Raw genomic sequence first — 21,708 nt, forward strand, 5'->3', positions numbered from 1 at the left:
CTTGCTTGGGTCTTTGCTGACCTCCTGGAAGCTCTTGCTTGGGTCTTTGCTGTCCTCCTGGAAGCTCTTGCTTGGGTCTTTGCTGACCTCCTGGAAGCTCTTGCTTGGGTCTTTGCTGACCTCGAGGCATGCCTAATATTCAGTTATCATCGTGTGAAGGACGTACTAATAGTAGCATTGATTCGTATTAAAACAACTGGAGACAATGCCAGATATATTATGCAGCTTAACTTTCTAGCAGTTAGTGAAGTTTCTTGACATTATCGTTTGAATTATTATTGGTATTGATGTTCTTGGTAAGTTTTGTAATATATATAGTTCTTATAATCTCCGTTATTTGTGATGCCTTTCTGCCATTGTAAAACATGTATTAATTCTTTAACTTGTTTTTCAGAACTCTGGTTTGTTCGTCTTCAGCGACTTGACACTAGAGACGAGACCGTGTGAGGAAGGTAATGTTCACTTCTCATCATCAACGGCCTCTCTTCCCAATGTCAAAATTATCATTGTTTTTTTTATCATTCAGCTGTTTTTCTCAGACTTCTAATTGTAACTGTTACATGATTGTAACTGTCTGTATTGCTACAAATATTTTGCACTGTTATTTGTACAGCATATATACTGCCAAACAAGACCAGGAGCACCTTTCTCCTCCTACTTCCATAAAATCACATCATATTCAGCATGTAATAGAATTCGGAAGCATTAAATCACAAATTTGAAATGCACATTAGTTGTCCATTTAAATTTTTCAACTGTTAACATGTAAATTTATATTTTTATATCAGCTCTAAGTAAAAATAATACTAATTTAAAAATAATAAAAATTAAAATAATATAAATTTATAATACTAGTAATAATAATAATAATATATTAATTAAGACAAACTCAAAGACAAATTTTAGCTGATCCTCGAGTTCTCACACGCTTGAACAGAATAAACTTAACATAGATAGAATGCAGAAACATTTCACAGCCTCAATTCGAAACAAGCAATTTTAAACGATTTTTAAGCAATTTTTTCCTCCCAGTCATAGATGTACAAATATCGAACGAATCAAGTATTTGTAATTTGACACAAACACAATAAATGTGTCATATGTCCATCACGAATTTAAGGGTCTTCAACAATCTCTGTTATAGCGATTGTTTGTTAGATAATATAAGTGATAAAATTACACATTTTAGTTTGCTTCAAGCTCAGTAACGATAGTCCACATTAACATAAGCAAATGTTTAGCAATTACTCTCTTAATGACCAGAGTGATTGGATATGCTGACTCAGACTGGAGGCTTGGGTCTGTGGTGTTGGTGCACATGATGTTACCCCCGCTAGTGTTGTGCACACTACCGTGGTGTAGGTGCACATGTTACCCCTGCTAGTGTTGTGCACACTACCGTGGTGTAGGTGCACATGTTACCCCTGCTAGTGTTGTGCACACTACCGTGGTGTAGGTGCACATGTTACCCCTGCTAGTGTTGTGCACACTGCCGTGGTGTAGGTGCACATGTTATCCCTGCTAGTGTTGTGCTCACTACCGTGGTGTAGGTGCACATGTTACCCCCTGCTAGTGTTGTGCACACTACCTTGGTGTAGGTGCACATGTTACCCCTGCAAGTGTTGTGCACACTACCGTGGTGTAGGTGCACATGTTACCCCTGCTAGTGTTGTGCACACTACCTTGGTGTAGGTGCACATGTTACCCCTGCTAGTGTTGTGCACACTACCGTGGTGTAGGTGCACATGTTACCCCTGCTAGTGTTGTGCACACTACCGTGGTGTAGGTGCACATGTTACCCCTGCTAGTGTTGTGCACACTACCGTGGTGTAGGTGCACATGTTACCCCTGCTAGTGTTGTGCACACTACCGTGGTGTAGGTGCACATGATGTTTCCCCTGCTAGTGTTGTGCACACTACCTTGGTGTAGGTGCACATGTTACCGCTGCTAGTGTTGTGCACACTACCTTGGTGTAGGTGCACATGTTACCCCTGCTAGTGTTGTGCACACTACCTTGGTGTAGGTGCACATGTTACCCCTGCTAGTGTTGTGCACACTACCTTGGTGTAGGTGCACATGTTACCCCTGCTAGTGTTGTGCACACTACCGTGGTGTAGGTGCACATGTTACCCCTGCTAGTGTTGTGCACACTACCGTGGTGTAGGTGCACAACGCTGTACGCATAAGGTAAATGTTAATTAGTGACACCAACATGGATTATCAACAAAAACAGCGCCAGCTGCTGGTCCTTGATGAACGGGGAAGCGAAAATACTTCAATTACGTATTTAGTAAAAATAAACAAAATATTAACGTTGAGCGAAATAATGTTTTGTGTTAAAAGAAAAAGTGTGTGTTATCTGCAACTTTTTAACAAATATTTATTAAAATAAAATAACAATATATGAATAAATTATAATGGAGTGTAAGTATGGTTGATATGTGACCGCCTGCCTGAGGAGGGCAGGAAATGTGTGGTGGTGGAGACAGTGTTGCTTGTGAAGTATTGCTAGCTGGGCTGTGCTGGGAGACTCGAGACACGCCGGCTCTCGCCTCAATTATATTAGAGAGGTAGGGGTAATTACTTAACTTGAATCATCTGATGAACATAAAAACTCTTGACTTTACAGAGCGTCGTCACTATTCAGAGGATGTGTACCTAGCGAGTGGTGAACATGTGGGTGGTTTTATTGGCTTCCTCGCTGGTGATATTGTGCCAGCCGCCGCCCGGCCCCAGTCACCCCCGCCGGCCTTCGCCACAGACAGCGCCAGTAAGGAAGGCAGCGAACAACAGCCAGATGTTCCTAGGACCAATTTCCCGGAGACTTGGCTCTGGGACATCATCGTTGTCCCGTAAGTCTCCAACTTATAGATTTATGTGTGAAGGTGTTCCGTTTTGTTTGTCTGTGAACACTAATCTTCACAGACCATATTGGGGGCTGTATTTGGTCTTTATTTCCAAAGGTTTCCAGCAATAGTTCAAATCCAAAATGCATTATAATCCACTTTCATGCAGAACACGACAACTGACATTTCATTCCACTTAAAGAACTTCACACTTATCTTCCTCTAGTGTCACGCATTCATGCACTGTTTATTGGTGGGTGGAGGGGCTGGTTGTCGACGTGTCGGTGGGTGGAGGGGTTGGGTGTCGACGTATCGGTGGGTGGAGGGGCTGGTTGACGACGTGTCGGTGGGTGGAGGGGTTGGGTGTCGACGTATCGGTGGGTGGAGGGGCTGGCTATCAACATGTCGGTGGGTGGAGGGGTTGGGTGTCGACGTGTCGGTGGGTGGAGGGGCTGGTTGACGACGTGTCGGTGGGTGGAGGGGTTGGGTGTCGACGTGTCGGTGGGTGGAGGGGCTGGTTGTCAACATGTCGGTGGGTGGAGGGGCTGGTTGTCGACGTGTTGGTGGGTGGAGGGGCTGGGTGTCGACGTGTCGGTGGGTGGAGGGGTTGGGTGTCGACGTGTCGGTGGGTGGAGGGGCTGGTTGTCAACATGTCGGTGGGTGGAGGAGCTGGTTGTCAACATGTCGGTGGGAGGAGGGGCTGGTTGTCGACGTGTCGGTGGGAGGAGGGGCTGGTTGTCAACATGTCGGTAGGTGGAGGGGATGGCTGTCGACGTGTCGGTGGGAGGAGGGGATGGCTGTCAACATGTCGGTGGGTGGAGGGGCTGGTTGTCAACATGTCGGTGGGTGGAGGGGCTGGTTGTCAACATGTCGGTGGGTGGAGGGGCTGGTTGTCGACTTGTCGGTGGGTGGAGGGGCTGGTTGTCAACATGTCGGTGGGTGGAGGGGATGGCTGTCGACGTGTCGGTTGGTTGAGGAGCTGATTGACTGTGTGGAGTTGCACGTGATGGTCAATTGTTGTACTGTAACTGGAGGGTGATGAGCAATTGGTGCAGCGTAAATCACGGCCTCCTGAGATGCGTAAGTATGATGAGGATGATGAACACTCCTTCACTAATCATCACTTCTACTGGGAGATCTCAGTAATAATTGAAATCGGAATATATAATCAGTGTTGGAATAATTATGAACTTGGTTACAGTTTTGGCATAGAGGTGTAAATGTAATAATTAGTGTTGTGTGTGGTTGTTGGCAGATCGTCAGGCATGAGCACCCAGCAGGTGACTGTACCGGACACCATCACACAGTGGGTGGGCAAGGCCGTGTGTGCCCACCCACAGAAGGGCGTAGGACTCTCCCAGAGGATGTCCATCACCACCTTCACCCCCTTCTTCGTCGACCTCACCCTTCCCCCCTCTCTCAAGCGTGGAGAGATCCTCCCCGTCAAGATGTCTGTCTTCAACTACCTCGACCAACCCATACCTGTAAGTCCGCCTCTTTATCTCTGACTTGCCATCAACACACACACACACACACACACACACACACACACACACACACACACACACACACACACACACACACACACACACACACACACACACACACACACACACACACACACACACACACACACACACACACACACACGGGGCCTCGTAGCCTGGTGGATAGCGCGCAGGACTCGTAATTCTGTGGCGCGGGTTCGATTCCTGCACGAGGCAGAAACAAATGGGCAAAGTTTCTTTCACTCTGAATGCCCCTATTACCTAGCAGTAAATAGGTACCTGGGAGTTAGTCAGCTGTTACGGGCTGCTTCCTTAGGTGTGTGTGTGTGTGTGTGGTGTGGAAAAAAAAGTAGTTAGTAAACAGTTGATTGACAGTTGAGAGGCAGGCCGAAAGAGCAAAGCTTAACCCCAGCAAAACACAACTAGGTGAACACACACACACGCAAACACACACACACACACACACACACACACACACACACACACACACACACACACAGCGACGGGTAGTAGGCCAGCGACGGTAGGAGACACACGCGACTTGCGAGGTCCGCAGAAATTCGTCAATTTCTCGGGACATTGAAGGATTATTGAGGCTAGATCACACCTCTCGCAGTGTATAGCTAGCAGGGTGCTACATAGCATAGTCATATCGCTAGCGATAGTGCAAAAAAAAACAAAGTGTAGCTAGTGGAATCACCGGTGCATACAGTGTGGAGGACCGTGTAGTGACCTGACCTGACCTGACCTGACGGCCAGGTGGGACAGCCCGCCGTGGAACTGCTGACTGTGTTTGTTGGGTGGTGACTCTGACTCCAGAAATTTGTGTAGAAAAGAATCGACATCGTCAATCTACTAGCACTTAGAGAATCACCAAGTGGAAAGGCGACGACTGAGCACCATCGTCAACCATACATCATCATTACTCATCTAGTTGTGTGAGCGGGAATCATACTGGTATGTACCCCCTCTCTGGTCAAGTAATCAGGTGTACAGTGTGAGGTAAAATATTATCAAATTCTTGTTCATGATAGTATATATATTTAAAATCTCGGTGTGGCTCATTCTGGGTAGAAGTTACCGCTTCCGGGAACTAGTGACACACGTAAACGCACGCACGCACGCACTCGCACGCACGCACACGCACGCTCGCACGCACTCAAGCTCACGTATGTATGCACACACACACACGCACACACAGGCTAGAAGGGATTAACACCTTTCGTGGAAAGGAGATAAAACCTCTCATAATCCACCCCCCTCTCTTACGTGCTGTAAGCTGAACACCTCACCTCCTAGTAACCCCATCCCAAGCGCACACACGTTCTCTCTCTCTCTCTCTCTCTCTCTCTCTCTCTCTCTCTCTCTCTCTCTCTCTCTCTCTCTCTCTCTCTCTCTCTCTCTCTCTCTCTCTCTCTCTCTCTCTCTCTCTCTCTCTCTCTCTCTCTCTCTCTCTCTCTCTCTCTCTCTCTCTCTCTCTCTCTCTCTCTCTCTCTCTCTCTCTCTCTCTCTCTCTCTCTCTCTCTCTCTCTCTCTCTCTCTCTCTCTCTCTCTCTCTCTCTCTCTCTCTCTCTCTCTCTCTCTCTCTCTCTCTCTCTCTCTCTCTCTCTCTCTCTCTCTCTCTCTCTCTCTCTCTCTCTCTCTCTCTCTCTCTCTCTCTCTCTCTCTCTCTCTCTCTCTCTCTCTCTCTCTCTCTCTCTCTCTCTCTCTCTCTCTCTCTCTCTCTCTCTCTCTCTCTCTCTCTCTCTCTCTCTCTCTCTCTCTCTCTCTCTCTCTCTCTCTCTCTCTCTCTCTCTCTCTCTCTCTCTCTCTCTCTCTCTCTCTCTCTCTCTCTCTCTCTCTCTCTCTCTCTCTCTCTCTCTCTCTCTCTCTCTCTCTCTCTCTCTCTCTCTCTCTCTCTCTCTCTCTCTCTCTCTCTCTCTCTCTCTCTCTCTCTCTCTCTCTCTCTCTCTCTCTCTCTCTCTCTCTCTCTCTCTCTCTCTCTCTCTCTCTCTCTCTCTCTCTCTCTCTCTCTCTCTCTCTCTCTCTCTCTCTCTCTCTCTCTCTCTCTCTCTCTCTCTCTCTCTCTCTCTCTCTCTCTCTCTCTCTCTCTCTCTCTCTCTCTCTCTCTCTCTCTCTCTCTCTCTCTCTCTCTCTCTCTCTCTCTCTCTCTCTCTCTCTCTCTCTCTCTCTCTCTCTCTCTCTCTCTCTCTCTCTCTCTCTCTCTCTCTCTCTCTCTCTCTCTCTCTCTCTCTCTCTCTCTCTCTCTCTCTCTCTCTCTCTCTCTCTCTCTCTCTCTCTCTCTCTCTCTCTCTCTCTCTCTCTCTCTCTCTCTCTCTCTCTCTCTCTCTCTCTCTCTCTCTCTCTCTCTCTCTCTCTCTCTCTCTCTCTCTCTCTCTCTCTCTCTCTCTCTCTCTCTCTCTCTCTCTCTCTCTCTCTCTCTCTCTCTCTCTCTCTCTCTCTCTCTCTCTCTCTCTCTCTCTCTCTCTCTCTCTCTCTCTCTCTCTCTCTCTCTCTCTCTCTCTCTCTCTCTCTCTCTCTCTCTCTCTCTCTCTCTCTCTCTCTCTCTCTCTCTCTCTCTCTCTCTCTCTCTCTCTCTCTCTCTCTCTCTCTCTCTCTCTCTCTCTCTCTCTCTCTCTCTCTCTCTCTCTCTCTCTCTCTCTCTCTCTCTCTCTCTCTCTCTCTCTCTCTCTCTCTCTCTCTCTCTCTCTCTCTCTCTCTCTCTCTCTCTCTCTCTCTCTCTCTCTCTCTCTCTCTCTCTCTCTCTCTCTCTCTCTCTCTCTCTCTCTCTCTCTCTCTCTCTCTCTCTCTCTCTCTCTCTCTCTCTCTCTCTCTCTCTCTCTCTCTCTCTCTCTCTCTCTCTCTCTCTCTCTCTCTCTCTCTCTCTCTCTCTCTCTCTCTCTCTCTCTCTCTCTCTCTCTCTCTCTCTCTCTCTCTCTCTCTCTCTCTCTCTCTCTCTCTCTCTCTCTCTCTCTCTCTCTCTCTCTCTCTCTCTCTCTCTCTCTCTCTCTCTCTCTCTCTCTCTCTCTCTCTCTCTCTCTCTCTCTCTCTCTCTCTCTCTCTCTCTCTCTCTCTCTCTCTCTCTCTCTCTCTCTCTCTCTCTCTCTCTCTCTCTCTCTCTCTCTCTCTCTCTCTCTCTCTCTCTCTCTCTCTCTCTCTCTCTCTCTCTCTCTCTCTCTCTCTCTCTCTCTCTCTCTCTCTCTCTCTCTCTCTCTCTCTCTCTCTCTCTCTCTCTCTCTCTCTCTCTCTCTCTCTCTCTCTCTCTCTCTCTCTCTCTCTCTCTCTCTCTCTCTCTCTCTCTCTCTCTCTCTCTCTCTCTCTCTCTCTCTCTCTCTCTCTCTCTCTCTCTCTCTCTCTCTCTCTCTCTCTCTCTCTCTCTCTCTCTCTCTTGCTCTCTCTCTCTCTTGTTCGCTCTCTCTTGCTCTCTTTTGCTCTCTCTCTCTCTTGCTCTCTCTCTCTCTCTTGACAAGGGACAAAATGGCAGGAGGCCGCAACAGGGAGACGGGAAGCAGCCAGGAAGATCAAACAAAGGAATTGCTAACCCAAGTTCTGGAGGAATTCAGGAGGGAGATGAATGAAATGTGGATTACAATTAACAATCTGCAAAGTGAGCTAGCATCAGCAAGGGAGATCAAATCTCTCACAGAGAAAAATAAAGAGACTGAGCATCAGATTATCATCTAAAGGGAAGGTGGGAATGTTACATTGGAAGGAAATGCCTCTGTACCTGATACATTTGCGGATATACTGAAAAAGAGCTCAGAAGCAATGGACACAGTGAGGGAGGTAGCGATGCAAGCAGCTACGTCACAGGAAGCTGCAAGGTGCACCACTCAACTGCTGGAGAGAAAAAGATCAGTGGTAGTTGTAGTCATCAAAGAACAGGAAGGATCCAACAGGCAAGAATGGAATGGCAAGGATAGAGAGGCAGTACATGGGCTACTGAAGGGGTTACAGATGGAAGGGGCTGTACATAACATAGAGAAGGTTTTCTGGTTGGGCTGGTACAACAAGGACAGAAACCGACTTTTAAAGGTGGTGTTTACAAACGAAACCACGAAGGAGGACATTCTCAAAAGGAAGAGTCGTCTGCAGCATATGGAGGGATACAAAAAAGTATTCCTGCAGAGGGACAGGACGAAGGAGGAGAGAGCCAGGGCAGCAGAGGCAAGAAGAAAGCGCAGGGAGAGAGGAGCAAACCAGGAAATCACAGCACTCAACACAACAGTCCCAGAGACAAGAGGAGAACCCAAAACCAGCATCCCAGCAACACCAGAGGGGAGGGCAACACCACCACCCCCCCTCTGCATAGAAACCCTCCCTTCCCCTCACCCTACCTGCCATCCCCCCCCCACCCCATTCTGACCCTGACACCCCTTCTCCATTCCCATCATGTCCCCCCTCCCACCTTTTTCCTCCTGTCCCCCCTCCCCCTTCATCCCATACCCCTCCCTATCCCTCCTCCCCCCTTACCCCATATTCTCCATGTCCCCCCTACCTCCTTAACCCACACCCTACCTGTCCCCCCTTCCCTTAAACCCCCCACCTCCCACCCCAAAATCCTCTGAGACCCTGCAAACCACCTCACAGATTATCTCACCCACGGAACAGCTTCCCACACCAGCAGAATGCTTGCCAAGAAAGGGACATGAAAATGAACAGAAGAAAGTGAGCTTCAAGGCGATGTACACTAACATAGATGAGATTTCAAATAAAACAAGTGAACTTGGAGAATGGGCACTAGAAGAAAACCCAGACATAATAGTACTCACAGAAACAAAGTTAACGAAAATCATAACAAACGCAGTGTTTTCTCAGGGCTACTATGTAGTGAGGAAAGAGAGAGAAGGGAGAGGAGGAGGTGGTGTAGCTCTGCTACTAAGAGAAGGTTGGAGTTTCGAAGAGATGGTAATTCAGAACTGTGAAGGTTTCAGTGACTACATTTCAGGCACCATAGCAACTGGAGGACAGAAAATTATTATAGTAGTCATATATAACCCCCCTACCGAATGACAGAAGACCCAGACAGGAATATGATAGAAACAACTAGGCCACCATCAATATAATAGAGAGAGCAGTTTCTGTGGCTAGCAGGAACGGATCCAGACTTCTAATCATGGGAGACTTCAACCATGGGAAGATAGATTGGGGGAACAGAGACCCACATGGAGGCCCAGACACATGGAGAGCTAAGCTGCTGGATGTGGCAACAAGAAACTTTCTAAGTCAACCGGTCAAGGGACCGACAAGAATGAGAGGAGGGGATGAACTAGCCTTGCTTGATCTGATATTTACCCTAAATGAGTCGGATATAAGGGAAGTTAAGTTGGAAGCCCCCTTGGGAATGAGTGATCATAGTGTATTGAGCTTTGAGTACCTGGTTGAGCTGGGAATTATCACCCCCAAAAAAGAACTGGGAACCAGAGGGCTGGCGTACCGAAAGGGAAACTATGAGGAAATGAATAAATTCCTATGGGATATACATTGGGACACAGAACTCGGAACCAAGTCCGCACAAGACATGATAGACTATGTCACCCAAAAATGTCAGGAGGCTGTAAGCAGGTTTGTCCCAGCCCGACAGGAAAAAACAGAGAAGCAAAGGAAGAATCCGTGGTTTAATAAGGAATGTATGAAAGCAAAGGAGCTGAACAAAAGGGCATGGAGGAACTTCCGTAATAACAGAACACCAGAAAGTAGAGTGAGATACCAGAGAACCAGGAACGAGTATGTCAGTGTGAGAAGAGCAGCTGAGAAAAGGTATGAAAATGATATAGCTAATAAAGCCAAGACCGAACCAAAGCTATTACACAGTCACATCAGGAGGAAGACAACAGTGAAGGAACAGGTGATGAAACTTAGGGTGAGCGAGGACAGGTACACAGAGAATGACAAAGAGGTGTGTGAAGAACTCAACAAAGGTTCCAGGAGGTCTTTACAATAGAAGAGGGAGAAGTCGCGGCGCTAGGAGAGGTGGCAGCAAACCACGTGACCTTGGATAGGTTCGAAATTACAAGAGATGAGGTTAAGAAGCACCTATTGGAGCTGGATGTGAGAAGCTGTTGGGCCGGACAGAATCTCACCATGGGTATTGAAAGAGTGTACAGGAGCACTTTGCTTGCCACTCTCCATAGTGTATAGTAGGTCACTGGAAACGGGAGATCTACCAGAAATATGGAAGACTGCTAATGTAGTACCAATATACAAAAAGGGTGACAGACAAGAGGCACTGAACTACAGGCAAGTGTCCTTAACTTGTATATCATGCAAGGTGATGGAGAAGATAGTGAGAAAAAACCTAGTAACACATCTGGAGAGAAGAGACTTTGTGAAAACCCATCAACATGGGTTCAGGGAGGGTAAATCTTGCCTTACAGGATTGATAGAATTCTACGATCAGGTGACAAATATTAAGCAAGAAAGAGAAGGATGGGCGGACTGCATTTTTTTGGACTGTCGGAAAGCCTTTGACACAGTACCCCATAAAAGGTTGATGCATAAGCTGGAGAAACAGGCAGGAGTAACTGGTAGCGCGCTCCAGTGGATAAGGGAGTACCTAAGCAATTGGAAGCAGAGAGTTACAGTGAGAAGTGAGACCTCTGAATGGCGTGAAGTCACCAGTGGAGTCCCACAGGGCTCTGTTCTTGGGCCTATCCTTTTTCTGATATACGTAAAAGATGTCCCAGAGGGTAAAAACTCATTCCTCTCAATGTTTACTGAAGACGCCAAAATTATGAGAAGGACTAAGACAGAGGAGGACAGCTTGAGGCTTCAAGAAGACCTGGACAAGCTGCAGGAATGGTCAAACAAATGGCTGTTAGAGTTTAACCCAAGCAAATGTAATGTAATGAAGATAGGGGTTGGAAGCAGGAGACCAGATACTAGGCATCATTTGGGAGATGAAATACTTCAAGAGTCAGAGAGAAAGACCAGGGGTTGATATCATGCCAGACCTGTCCCCTGAAGCTCATATCAAGAGGATAACATCAGCAGCATATGCCAGGTGGCTAACATAAGAACGGCCTTTAGAAACTTGAGTAAGGAATCTTTCAGAACATTACATACCACATATGTCAGACCAATCCTGGCGTATGCGGCTCCAGCATGGAGTCCATATCTAGTCAAGCATAACACTAAACTGGAAAAGGTTCGAAGGTTTGCCACCAGACTAGTACCCGAGCTGAGAGGTATGAACTGCGAGGAGAGACTACGGGAATTAAACCTCACTTCGTTGGAAAACAGAAGAGTTAGGGGGACATGATCACCACATTCAAGATTCTCAAGGGTATCGACAGGGTTGATAAAAACAGGTTATTTAACACAAGGGGCACACGCACTAGGGGACACAGGTGGAAACTGAGTGCCCAAATGAGCCACAGAGATATTAGAAAGAACTTTTTAGTGTCAGAGTGGTTGACAAATGGAATGCATTAGGAAGTGATGTGGTGGAGGCTGACCCCATACACAGTTTCAAGTGTAGTTATGATAGAGCCCAATAGGCTCAGGATCCTGTACACCAGTTGATTGACGGTTGGGAGGCGGGACCAAAGAGCCAGAGCTCAACCCCCGCAAGCACAACTAGGTGAGTACAGTCTTCTAGGCTTCCAGCGACACAGACTGTGCTACACAGTCTTCCTGGCGTCCAGCGACACAGACTGTGCTACACAGTCTTCCTGGCTTCCAGCGACGCAGACTGTGCTACACAGTCTTCCTGGCTTCCAGAGATACAGACTGTGTTAGGCTTTGCTCCTTCTTCTAACAGTGACTTACGATAATGTCTAACCTCCTCATTCTAACTTAAGTCATGCCATTCACAGATCATCCTGGAGCGGTAACTGCATCAAGTCACTCAAAACATTAATGATGCCATTCATTCTTATGTGTCTACTGTCTTGGTTTAGGTGTCTGTGAGGGTGCAGGAGAGTGAGGAGTACCAGATCTTGGAGGAGGCGACTGAGCAGATTGTCCTCGGGAAGCGTAGCTCTTGTGTCCCGGCACAGGACAAAGTCGTTCACATAGTGAGGATCAAACCCCTGGTGATCGGAGAAGTCAACATTAGCGTAGCTGCCTTCGTCGACCATGAGTACTCTCAGCCCTGCGGCTCCGGAGATTCATCCATCAACAGAAGGTCAGCAAAATATTCCTTCTTTCCTCACTACTCATCAGCATTCAAGTCATGATGAGGATTATAATAATAATAATAATAATAATAATAATAATAATAATAATAATAATAATAATAATAATAATAATGATAATACACAAGTAAATAATCTTTATGTGATAATATCTATGATAAAATCAATTTGAGCAATGCCGCAGAGTGATGAACTCCATTACCTTGCCTGAGTGCATAGGGATTATCCTTTGCCCCTGCCTGAGTGCATGGCAGATTATCCATAGGTAATGGATAATCCGCATGCATTCTGGCTGGGGAGATGAGGCTGCAGAGTTGGGAGCTTCATGCTCTCCTCTGCAGGCTGAAGTTCTGTTCTTTGGTCACTGGTGGGCGGTTTGTTCGGTTGTTTTCTACTTCTCTGGCCAAGAATGATTCAGGTGGTTCCCGGAGGGGTCTCGAGATGACTGATGCCTGGCAGGTCTGCGTGCTCCCGGTTCTGCCTCGTGGGTGCTATGTTGGCTGACCCCACTCCCTGGGTACCCCGTTCCTTGTGTCAGGGAAGCTAAGCAGCTTGTGGTCTGCCCTCAGGCCTCTGATATTCGTAAATATGCAGCTTTGGCTGCAGTTTTTTTTTTCAAAAATGTCGAGGATTTTGGGGCTTAGAGGTTTACATGGTTTAACCGGGTCTTGTGGGCCCGACACAGTGGGCTTAGTATCCAAGAACAGAGCTAATTCAACACCGAATCAACGTTTAATTTACATTGATAATGCTGATGCATCGTCGAACCCGCACCACTCTTGGATTTTGTGCTCACTGGAGATTTGGTGAAAGTTCCTGGTCCCAGTAGGTCTTGTTTGACCTAAGACCTGCCGTTTCTCCTCATCCTCCCTGATTAGTCCCTTGTTTGCCTTCTGCTCTTTAGTTAGCTTCAAGAAGCCATGAAGCGGCTCCTCCCACAAAACTATCATTGAAAATAATGAAACACCTCGTTCTGGTGGCTCCCAGACTCCATCCCTACCAGGTTAGTTAGTTCCTTGTACATCACTCCGAACTGACCTGCAACAGGCTCTTGGCAGGGGCTTCGAGCCGATTGGTGCCGGCCATAAGTATTAACGGGCGTGAGCTAGTTTTGAGTGAACAAATTGTTTGGAATGAATAGTTTGGCAGGTTTGATGCTTCATTTCCCATGAACTCGGCAGTTGTCTATCAAGTTTGACTGACTTTCTGGATGGATTCCTCAGTGAGGATGTTGACAAGTCACCTGCTTCTTGCACCTCATTCAAGAGGCCAGGTTCTGGCTTTGATCTCCATATAACATCTGATTTTTCTATCTACTCTGTGATTGTGAAAAAGTAAAGCAAAGTAAGGAAGAAAGGAGGGGATAAGGTTGGATAACATGGATAAAGTTGAGGGGGGAACTAACGTAGAGAGAAGCAAGTGGGGATAGAAAACGGGGAGCGAACTGGAAGAGTGGAGGTAGGAGGAATGAAGGAAGTAGGAGGGGGAAGGAAGGAGGGATAAGAAAGAGTAGGGAGAGTAGACAAGACTGTTATTCTGTTATACTATCTATGATGTTATACTATACTGATATTCTAAGATGTTCTGATGTTTGCTGCCACCACCTGTCATTGAAACTAAATATAAATTCCACTTAAACAATGTGACAGGAGTACTGTTTAATTTATCACTTTCTAAATAAATTCCTAAGTAAACCCGACTGGTTAAGTGAGGCGAGGTGGCGCGCGAGCTCCTCTCATCAAGCCACACCTTCCCTCACTCACCTCACGGTGCCCTCACTCTCGTTCCTACCTTGTTCATCTCGTTATTTCTCTAGTCTTAACTCTTACTTGAGGGGACATTGGTTCAAAGAGAGGACTGAACAAAAGTCAAGCTTGTTATTCTACACATAGACATTTATCGAATCAAATTATTTAAAATTATTCACCACCCACTCCATGCACGCCCACACCATACATAGCTAAATGGTTCAGACTCTACTAGCTTGTCACCACTAAGACACACTTCTGGTTTAAGACAATGCATAACTGAATTCTTACCTCACTAACAAGTTCACCCAGGGGTGGGTGATGGCTAATCACCAGCCCGGATGGAGGAGCTGTTTGGATGTACTCACCCTTGCAAAGGTTCCACTCTCACTGCTCAACCACCTCGCTGGCAGAGCCAGGGGCGGGTACTCTCGCAAGCCAGAACATGGCTTCTTTGTTGAAAGTACTGCCGTCAACAAAGCTGAGCAGGCTCACCTCACCAACTACCACCTCGCTCTCGACTAACATGCACACACGTATACACTCACACACAATTACAACTCACAATTATACGTGAAAGAGTGCAAAATACTTGCACTGTTACATAAGTGCAAAATACTTGCACTGTTACATCCAGCAGGCCAAAGACCACTTGGGCTCCAACAGAAAAGAGAAATTTCATTACATTTAGCACTTTTTTCTAGATTTTTATCCCTTTTTTGCAACAAGAAACTCGTAAAAGATAAAATAGAAAATTTTAAGAATAGTGAATAAGGGTAAACCAGAACCTAGAGATTAGCACACTCCAAGAGATACACTTAATTGCTTAATTCATCCAATACAATCATAATAACTTTGTAATAGTTCTTCATAAACTAGCTAAACAGTATGCTAGTATAAATAGAACGAGATGGTTTAAATACTTTCCTATAATCGTTTTCAGAGACTCACTGATAAAACCCATCACAGTGGAGGCCGAGGGGTTCCTGAGAGAGAAGACCTGGAGCAAGTACATCTGCTCTAAAGGTAAGGATTCACCATCATTGTTGTGTAGCCGTGTACCACCCTCAGTCATCAGTGTGACTGTCACCCTCAGTGATCAGTGTGACTGTCACCCTCAGTGATCACTGTGACTGTCACCCTCAGTGATCAGTGTGACTCTCACCCTCAGTGATCAGTGTGACTGTCACCCTCAGTGATCAGTGTGACTGTCACCCTCAGTGATCAGTGTGACTGTCACCCTCAGTGATCAGTGTGTCTGTCACCCTCAGTGATAAGTGTGACTGTCACCCTCAGTGATCAGTGTGACTGTCACCATCAGTGATCAGTGTGACTGTCACCCTCTGTGATCAGTGTGACTGTCACCCTCAGTGATCAGTGTGACTGTCACCCTCAGTGATCAGTGTGTCTGTCACCCTCAGTGATCAGTGTGACTGTCACCCTCAGTGATCAGTGTGACTGTCACCCTCGACGGCTCTGTAGAAGAAGGTGGACGATGTACCGGATGTGCATGTAGCATATTTGAACAATCTTCTCTCGTACATACAGCAATGAAGCGCGTCAATGACTGGGCAAGTACAACTCAACCCGAACTTGCAGGCATATAACTTGCCACTGAATTTTGAAAAGACAAAGGCAGTGGACTTATGTACTGTGACTCGCAGAGTGCACTCCTGGCATTGAACGCACACAGTAGTGACACCCAGAAAATAGTCAGTGATATTCGAATGAATGTTTTAGCTGCCAAAGAAAACAGATTTGAGATTAAATTCCTATGGATACCATCACATGTTGGCATCTCAAGGCATGACACTGTTGATATGCTTGCTAAGACAGCCTGCAGAAAACCAGTGGTAGAAATTGATATGGGTGTTTCATTAGCAGTGACAAAGAGAATACTTAAACAAATATCTAATGAAAATCTCACCGACCTAACAAATTCTCAAAGACCTGAAAGTTGTAGCATTAAATATTATGATAGATATCGTGAGGAGACATTCACATATGGGACTAATAGAACAAGAACCCGGCAATGTGATGTTATAGTGGCCAGAATACGCCTGGGATATAGACGTATCTGGCAGCTTTCTCAAAACCCAAATGTCGAGTACACAATGTGTCAACTTTGTGAAAGAGAAAACAAGAACTCTCTCGAACATTATATTGTAGAATGTTCCATACTGACTGACTTTCGCCCTCCTGGGCTAAGGTATGCTGAACTCTGTAATTACTATATGAGTACTGGAACACTTGATATATTGGACTTGTATCCAATATTGATCATGCAATATATCAATCATACAATGTATATATATGATGTAACTATATAACCTGAGCTTGTAAAAGCACCTTCATCACCTTCAGTGATTAAGTGCTTAATTGCAGACTAGTTTCTTTATCAGCTTCCTGACCCTGTCAGAGTAAATGAGACAAATGTATGTGAATGCATGTGTGTGTGTGTATATATGTACTCACCTAGTTGTACTCACCTAGTTGTGTTTGCGGGGGTTGAGCTCTGGCTCTTTGGTCCCGCCTCTCAACCGTCAATCAACAGGTGTACAGATTCCTGAGCCTATCGGGCTCTGTCATATCTACACTTGAAACTGTGTATGGAGTGAGCCTCCACCACATCACCCCCTAATGCATTCCATTTGTCAACCACTCTGACACTAAAAAAGTTCTTTCTAATATCTCTGTGGCTCATTTGGGAACTCAGTTTCCACCTGTGTCCCCTTGTGCGTGTTCCCCTTGTGTTAAATAGACTGTCTTTATCTACCCTATCAATCCCCTTTAGAATCTTGAATGTGGTGATCATGTCGCCCCTAACTCTTCTGTCTTCCAGCGAAGTGAGGTTTAATTCCCGTAGTCTCTCCTCGTAGCTCATACCTCTCAGCTCGGGTACTAGTCTGGTGGCAAACCTTTGAACCTTTTCCAGTTTAGTCTTATCCTTGACTAGATATGGACTCCATGCTGGGGCTGCATACTCCAGGATTGGCCTGACATATGTGGTATACAAAGTTCTGAATGATTCTTTACACAAGTTTCTGAATGCCGTTCGTATGTTGGCCAGCCTGGCATATGCCGCTGATGTTATCCGCTTGATATGTGCTGCAGGAGACAGGTCTGGCGTGATATCAACCCCCAAGTCTTTTTCCTTCTCTGACTCCTGAAGAATTTCCTCTCCCAGATGATACCTTGTATCTGGCCTCCTGCTCCCTACACCTATCTTCATTACATTACATTTGGTTGGGTTAAACTCTAACAACCATTTGTTCGACCATTCCTTCAGCTTGTCTAGGTCTTCTTGAAGCCTCAAACAGTCCTCTTCTGTTTTAATCCTTCTCATAATTTTAGCATCGTCCGCAAACATTGAGAGAAATGAATCGATACCCTCCGGGAGATCATTTACATATATCAGAAACAAGATAGGACCGAGTACAGAGCCCTGTGGGACTCCACTGGTGACTTCACGCCAATCGGAGGTCTCACCCCTCACCGTAACTCTCTGCTTCCTATTGCTTAGATACTCCCTTATCCACTGGAGCACCTTACCAGCTACACCTGCCTGTCTCTCCAGCTTATGTACCAGCCTCTTATGCGGTACTGTGTCAAAGGCTTTCCGACAATCCAAGAAAATGCAGTCCGCCCAGCCCTCTCTTTCTTGCTTAATCTGTGTCACCTGATCGTAGAATTCTATCAAGCCTGTAAGGCAAGATTTACCCTCCCTGAATCCATGTTGGCGATTTGTCACGAAGTCCCTTCTCTCCAGATGTGTTACCAGGTTTTTTCTCACGATCTTCTCCATCACCTTGCATGGTATACAAGTCAAGGACACTGGCCTGTAGTTCAGTGCCTCTTGTCTGTCGCCCTTTTTGTATATTGGGACCACATTCGCCGTCTTCCATATTTCTGGTAGGTCTCCCGTCTCTAGTGATTTACTATACACTATGGAGAGTGGCAAGCAAAGTGCCTCTGCACACTCTTTCAGTACCCATGGTGAGATCCCATCTGGACCAACCGCCTTTCTAACATCCAGATCCAGCAGGTGTCTCTTGACCTCCTCTCTCGTAATTTCGAACTCCTCCAAGGCCGCCTGGTTTACCTCCCTTTCTCCTAGCACAGTGACCTCACCCTGTTCTATTGTGAAGACCTCCTGGAACCTCTTGTTGAGTTCCTCACACACCTCTCTGTCATTCTCTGTATACCTGTCCTCGCCTGTTCTAAGTTTCAATACCTGTTCTTTCACTGTTGTTTTCCTTCTGATGTGACTGTGGAGTAGCTTTGGTTCGGTCTTGGCTTTGTTTGCTATATCATTTTCAAAATTTTTCTCTGCTTCTCTTCTCACCCTGACGTACTCATTCCTGGTTCTCTGGTATCTCTCCCTGCTTTCTGGTGTTCTGTTATTCCGGAAGTTCCTCCACGCCTTTTTGTTCAGTTTCTTCGCTTCCATACATGCCCTATTATACCATGGATTCTTCTGTTGCTTCTCGGATTTCTCCCTTTGGGCCGGGATGAACCTGTTTACTGCCTCCTGACACTTTTGGGTAACATAGTCCATCATACCCTGTACAGACTTGTCTCTGAGGTCTGTGTCCCAAGGTATTTCACTTAGGAAACTTCTCATCTGTTCATAATTCCCCTTTCGGTATGCCAGCCTTTTGATTCCTAGTTCTTTTTGGGGGGAGATAAGTCCTAGCTCTACCAGGTACTCAAAGTTCAATACACTGTGGTCACTCATTCCCAAGGGCGCTTCCATCTTAACTTCCCTTATATCCCATTCATTTAGGGTAAATATCAAATCAAGCATTGCTGGTTCATCTTCTCTCATTCTTGTTGGCTCTTTGGTATGCTGGCTTAGAAAGTTTCTTGTTGCCACGTCCAGCAGCTTAGCTCTCCATGTTTCTGGTCCTCCATGCGGGTCTCTGTTCTTCCAATCTATCTTCCCATGGTTGAAGTCTCCCATAATTAGTAGTCCAGATCCATTCCTGCTAGCAACAGAAGCTGCTCTTTCTATTATGTTAATGGTGGCCATGTTGTTTCTATCATATTCCTGTCTAGGTCTTCTGTCATTTGGTGGTGGATTATATATGACTGCGACTATAATTTTTTTCCCTCCATTTGTTACAGTACCTGCTATGTAGTCACTGAAACCTTCACAGCCCTGAATGTATGTATATGTGTGTGTGTATGTATATGTATGGGTATAAAGTATATATGGAAGCTGATCAGAATTACATTTCACCTTTGGGCATGTACATTAATGACACTATGTACAAGACACATCAAACACTTTATGTAGGGCATACGTAAATCTGTGTATCTATGTATTTACGTATGTAGGTTAGCTTAGCATTTTAAAAAGCACCGAATCACCTTCTGTGGTTGAGTGTTCAATAAACCCTTGAACTATATGTTTAACACTTCTCTAACCCTGTCCATGGAGGATAGAAGAAAATGTATATATGCTGTTAATGCATTGTAAATGTGTGGCCACGTCTGTGGTAGAAAAAAACCCTCAGTGATCAGTGTGACTGTCACCCTCAGTGATCAGTGTGACTGTCACCCTCAGTGATCAGTGTGACTGTCACCCTCAGTGATCAGTGTGATTGTCACCCTCAGTGATCAGTGTGACTGTCACCCTCAGTGATCAGTGTGACTGTCACCCTCAGTGATCAGTGTGACTGTCACCCTCAGTGATCAGTGTGACTGTCACCCTCAGTGATCAGTGTGACTGTCACCCTCAGTGATCAGTGTGACTGTCACCCTCAGTGATCAGTGGGACTGTCAACACTCGGCTCGTTACTTAAGCTCTAGGCCCAACTCTACATTGGTGCTTCACGCGGCTAACGACCAGATCATTTTGCATGATCATATGCCATCAGTCCCATCTCTCTCTTACACTAGACTCCTTGAGATGTTTGGTGATATTGACCTTGTCATTATACTGATAACGATAATTAATAATAATAAACAGATAAATCACACTAATGTGATATATATCAGAGACTGGAGCTGTTTAGTGACTGGTGACCAAGGCGCTGCCAGCCGCTTACTCCACCGCGGTACAGTGGTAAGGTCAGGCGTCGGCAGCTCACAGGCAAGGAAAAGGTGGTAGAAGAAGAATGCTTGAACAATGGGTAGAAGAAGGATGCCTAAATAGGGTACTGGAGAGAGGGGGAGATTGGAAAAGGTGTACAGGAGAGAAGGGGGGATCAACGGGGAGAAAGTTTGACATGGGAGGAGATGGGAAGAAAAGACGGGATAGGGGAAGCAAGATGAGAACGGGAAGATTCGGAGATAGGGGCGAGGGAGACCCGAGCACAGCCGGGTATCCTCCTTTAGTATATCTGTAAAAGAGAATGTCTGCTTGTTAGTCTATCTTCGGTTGGAGGCGATGGTTGTAATTAGCCTTATTCAACTTTCCATGGTGAATTGTTATTGTATGGTAATCGTCAAAGGTGGATGCATTCGACCCCTCATGCCCCTCTTTAAGTTGGATTGGCTCCTATTGCTACAAAGACCGACTCTAAGGACAATCAAACCAATATTATTAATTTCATAGTTTGCTCACAAGCAGATTTCTCGGCTGTTACTGGATGGAGGGAGGTAAGATGGGAATGACAGAGAATTAGGGAGTTGGAGTGAGGAGGAGGGGTTGAGGGGGGGGGGAGAGACCCGGACATCGCTGGGTACCCCATCTAGAGTTATATATGCTGTCCTCACACTGCTCTACCAAAATTTTGTTCCAGTGCTAGCCATTATTTTTGTATTAGAAATGACCTACACAAGACTTGTTTTAGGAAATACTCATTGTATATTGTTTAGATATTTGGTGAAGTATATTTGTTGTTGTTGCAGACTTTGAGACTGGCGAGGACTCGCTGGAGGCGTGGGAGCTGGAGACCCCACAGGTCATGGTGGAGGGGTCAGAGCGAGGCTGGGTCACGGCCGTCGGTGACCTCATCGCTCTCACACTCGAGGTACTCACTCACTCACTCACTCATGTTCTCTGTGATAGTTATGTGTAAACCTTAAACCATAGGGACTATCTTGTTGAGAGATCAGTGTAACACGGTGAGCAATATCCCCCCATATGTTGGTTACATACTAACATGCATCAGAGTAAACATTAGTGCAGCTCAATACCATTGTCAGGTAAGATATTCTGGGCTCTCATATCACCTGTTTGGGCATCATGATATCTTTATATACACTAATTGATTAAAATAAAAAATTATATGTCTTATCGACTTTCATGCTGGATACTATAGAACAATTAATGCTCCATTTTCTATTTTTAGAAAATTTTGTGGTGTCCTTTCTTTGAAGTTAAGTAAATTAATGAAACAATTATTTTTCAAATATTTAGAACTATAATTCAATCTCCGTTTAAATATCATCTTATATAGTTCTTACAGTAGTCATTTTAAATATAATTTTCCTTCTGATTTAACATCACAAGAAATTATTACACTGTAATTTCTTGTG

At 45.8% G+C, this 21,708-nt stretch overlaps 1 protein-coding gene across 1 annotated transcript in view; it reads left to right on the forward strand.

The window, feature by feature from the left end:
- The window catches only part of LOC123748463 (murinoglobulin-1), a 173,347-nt gene that overhangs the window by 89,857 nt on the left and 61,782 nt on the right, over positions 1-21,708 (forward strand). Inside the window, 6 exon segments of the mRNA XM_069314658.1 lie at positions 395-452; positions 2,631-2,853; positions 4,103-4,331; positions 12,236-12,462; positions 15,164-15,246; positions 21,079-21,200. Of these exon segments, the coding sequence (XP_069170759.1) occupies positions 395-452; positions 2,631-2,853; positions 4,103-4,331; positions 12,236-12,462; positions 15,164-15,246; positions 21,079-21,200 (942 nt within the window).

The sequence above is a fragment of the Procambarus clarkii genome, chromosome 79 (genome assembly GCF_040958095.1).
Source record: "Procambarus clarkii isolate CNS0578487 chromosome 79, FALCON_Pclarkii_2.0, whole genome shotgun sequence".
Taxonomy (NCBI): domain Eukaryota; kingdom Metazoa; phylum Arthropoda; class Malacostraca; order Decapoda; family Cambaridae; genus Procambarus; species Procambarus clarkii.